The sequence below is a fragment of the Episyrphus balteatus genome, chromosome 2 (genome assembly GCF_945859705.1).
Source record: "Episyrphus balteatus chromosome 2, idEpiBalt1.1, whole genome shotgun sequence".
NCBI lineage: Eukaryota > Metazoa > Arthropoda > Insecta > Diptera > Syrphidae > Episyrphus > Episyrphus balteatus.
This window is the reverse complement of record NC_079135.1, coordinates 89,005,320-89,006,850: the sequence shown is the minus strand read 5'-3', so window position 1 is coordinate 89,006,850 and position 1,531 is coordinate 89,005,320. Positions and strand designations below refer to the sequence as shown.

The following is a 1,531-nucleotide window of genomic DNA, read 5'->3' as shown; positions in this document are numbered from 1 at the left end:
TATATAGATTTTGCAGACGTATAGCTGTCTTTTATCAAAAAAAGATTATTCTAATAAATTTAAACTAGTACATATTAAAAATATGGTCTCTTCTATATTTCCATAAAAAAATAGTTACACATACACCACGATGACCCTTTTGGATTCTTTTAATTTAATCACTGACTAATATTAAAAAAGTTGATTTTTGTTGGCCATTCACTAACATTCAAAATTATATAAATACATAATTGTTGAGTCGAATTTTCTCATGCGGGATTTTGATAAATAGATTCCTTATACTTGTGACACACCGCTAATAGAAAAACCATAGTATAAAGTTATACCACATGTGTGTCAGGGAATAGAATACCATCCTAATAACAGACGAGCTGCAGATTATGGATATCAAGGTTTTTACTTTTTTAGTGTAATAAATATAAATAAAATGTATATAATCTAGTGTCGATTTCCAATAATTGAAACAGGGGTTTCTGTTTAAGATAGCGAAGACTTGACTATTATATCTTACCTATGTAAACTTGCATCTGACACAATACTTTTCAAATTTGAATTTTCATTCAAAAAACCGCTCAATTATTCCTTTATCCTTATCCTTTAAGGATAATATTCGAGGTCATGCGCACTTTTAAAATTACCGCTCCTGTCAAAATATATTTTAATCATCGTTTCGTAGTTGATTTCCTTTAGATAACAATTACTTTGTTCCCTCAGCCTTTGAAAATTTAATCAAAAATAATTTAAACAAAATGAAATTTCTTCCTAATTTACAAATCCTTCGTCGTATGAGTCTTTTGGTAAGGCAAAATTTCCATGCAGAATGTGAGAAAGAAATTAATCGTCAAATCAACATGGAACTCAATGCCAGCTACGAGTATATGGCTTTGGTTAAGGATAAAAAATTGATGTTGTCCAGACCATATGATATAATAATGTATTATTTTTGATGAATTATAGGCATATCATTTTGATCGAACTGATATGGCGCTTCCAGGATTAAGTAAATGGTGCAAGAAATGCTGTGACGAAGAAAAAGTCCATGCTGAAAAACTAATGACCTACCTAAACAAACGCGGCGGAACCATTGTCTTGAGCGATATTGAAAAACCGAAATTTGTATATGAGTCGGTGAAAAAGTCAATGGAATATGTGTTAAATTTGGAAAAAACCGTCAATCAGGTTAAAAATTATACCTTGTCAAATTTTCGATGAAATAAATCAATAAAAATGTTTTTGTTTCCAGAGCCTTTTGCAAGTACATGCGGTAGCTACGGAAAATAATGATCCAAATTTGTGTGATTTCCTTGAATCAGAGTATCTTCAAGAACAAGTCGACGCTATTAAAGAAATATCTGATTATATTCGACAAATTGAACGCTGTGAAAAAGAACTGGGTGTTTATGTCTTTGATATTAATTTTGATGAGAAAAAGTAAATTATTGTGCTGCTATCAGAACGATGTCAATTAGAAGACTTGGAAATAAAATTTTTACAGGCGAATGTGTGGTTAAAAATGTACCTCTATCTTAAA

The 1,531-nt window shown here is 30.4% G+C and overlaps 1 protein-coding gene across 1 annotated transcript; it reads left to right on the top strand.

Annotated features, from left to right (window-relative positions):
* The first annotated feature begins 663 nt into the window (after positions 1-663).
* Positions 664-1,531, top strand: LOC129910379 (soma ferritin). The gene is made up of 3 exons (XM_055987740.1): positions 664-887; positions 958-1,179; positions 1,244-1,531. Exons 1-3 carry the CDS (start codon positions 750-752, stop codon positions 1,433-1,435), a joined length of 552 nt encoding a protein of 183 aa, XP_055843715.1. The 5' UTR covers positions 664-749; the 3' UTR covers positions 1,436-1,531.

Bases quoted from the DNA above. Each gene is read 5' to 3' on its own strand.
- LOC129910379 (XM_055987740.1), top strand. From the start codon at position 750: ATGAAATTTCTTCCTAATTTACAAATCCTTCGTCGTATGAGTCTTTTG. The intron at 888-957 runs GTTAAGGATAAA...GATGAATTATAG, and splicing joins GCTACGAGTATATGGCTTTG to GCATATCATTTTGATCGAAC. The intron at 1,180-1,243 runs GTTAAAAATTAT...TTTTGTTTCCAG, and splicing joins TGGAAAAAACCGTCAATCAG to AGCCTTTTGCAAGTACATGC.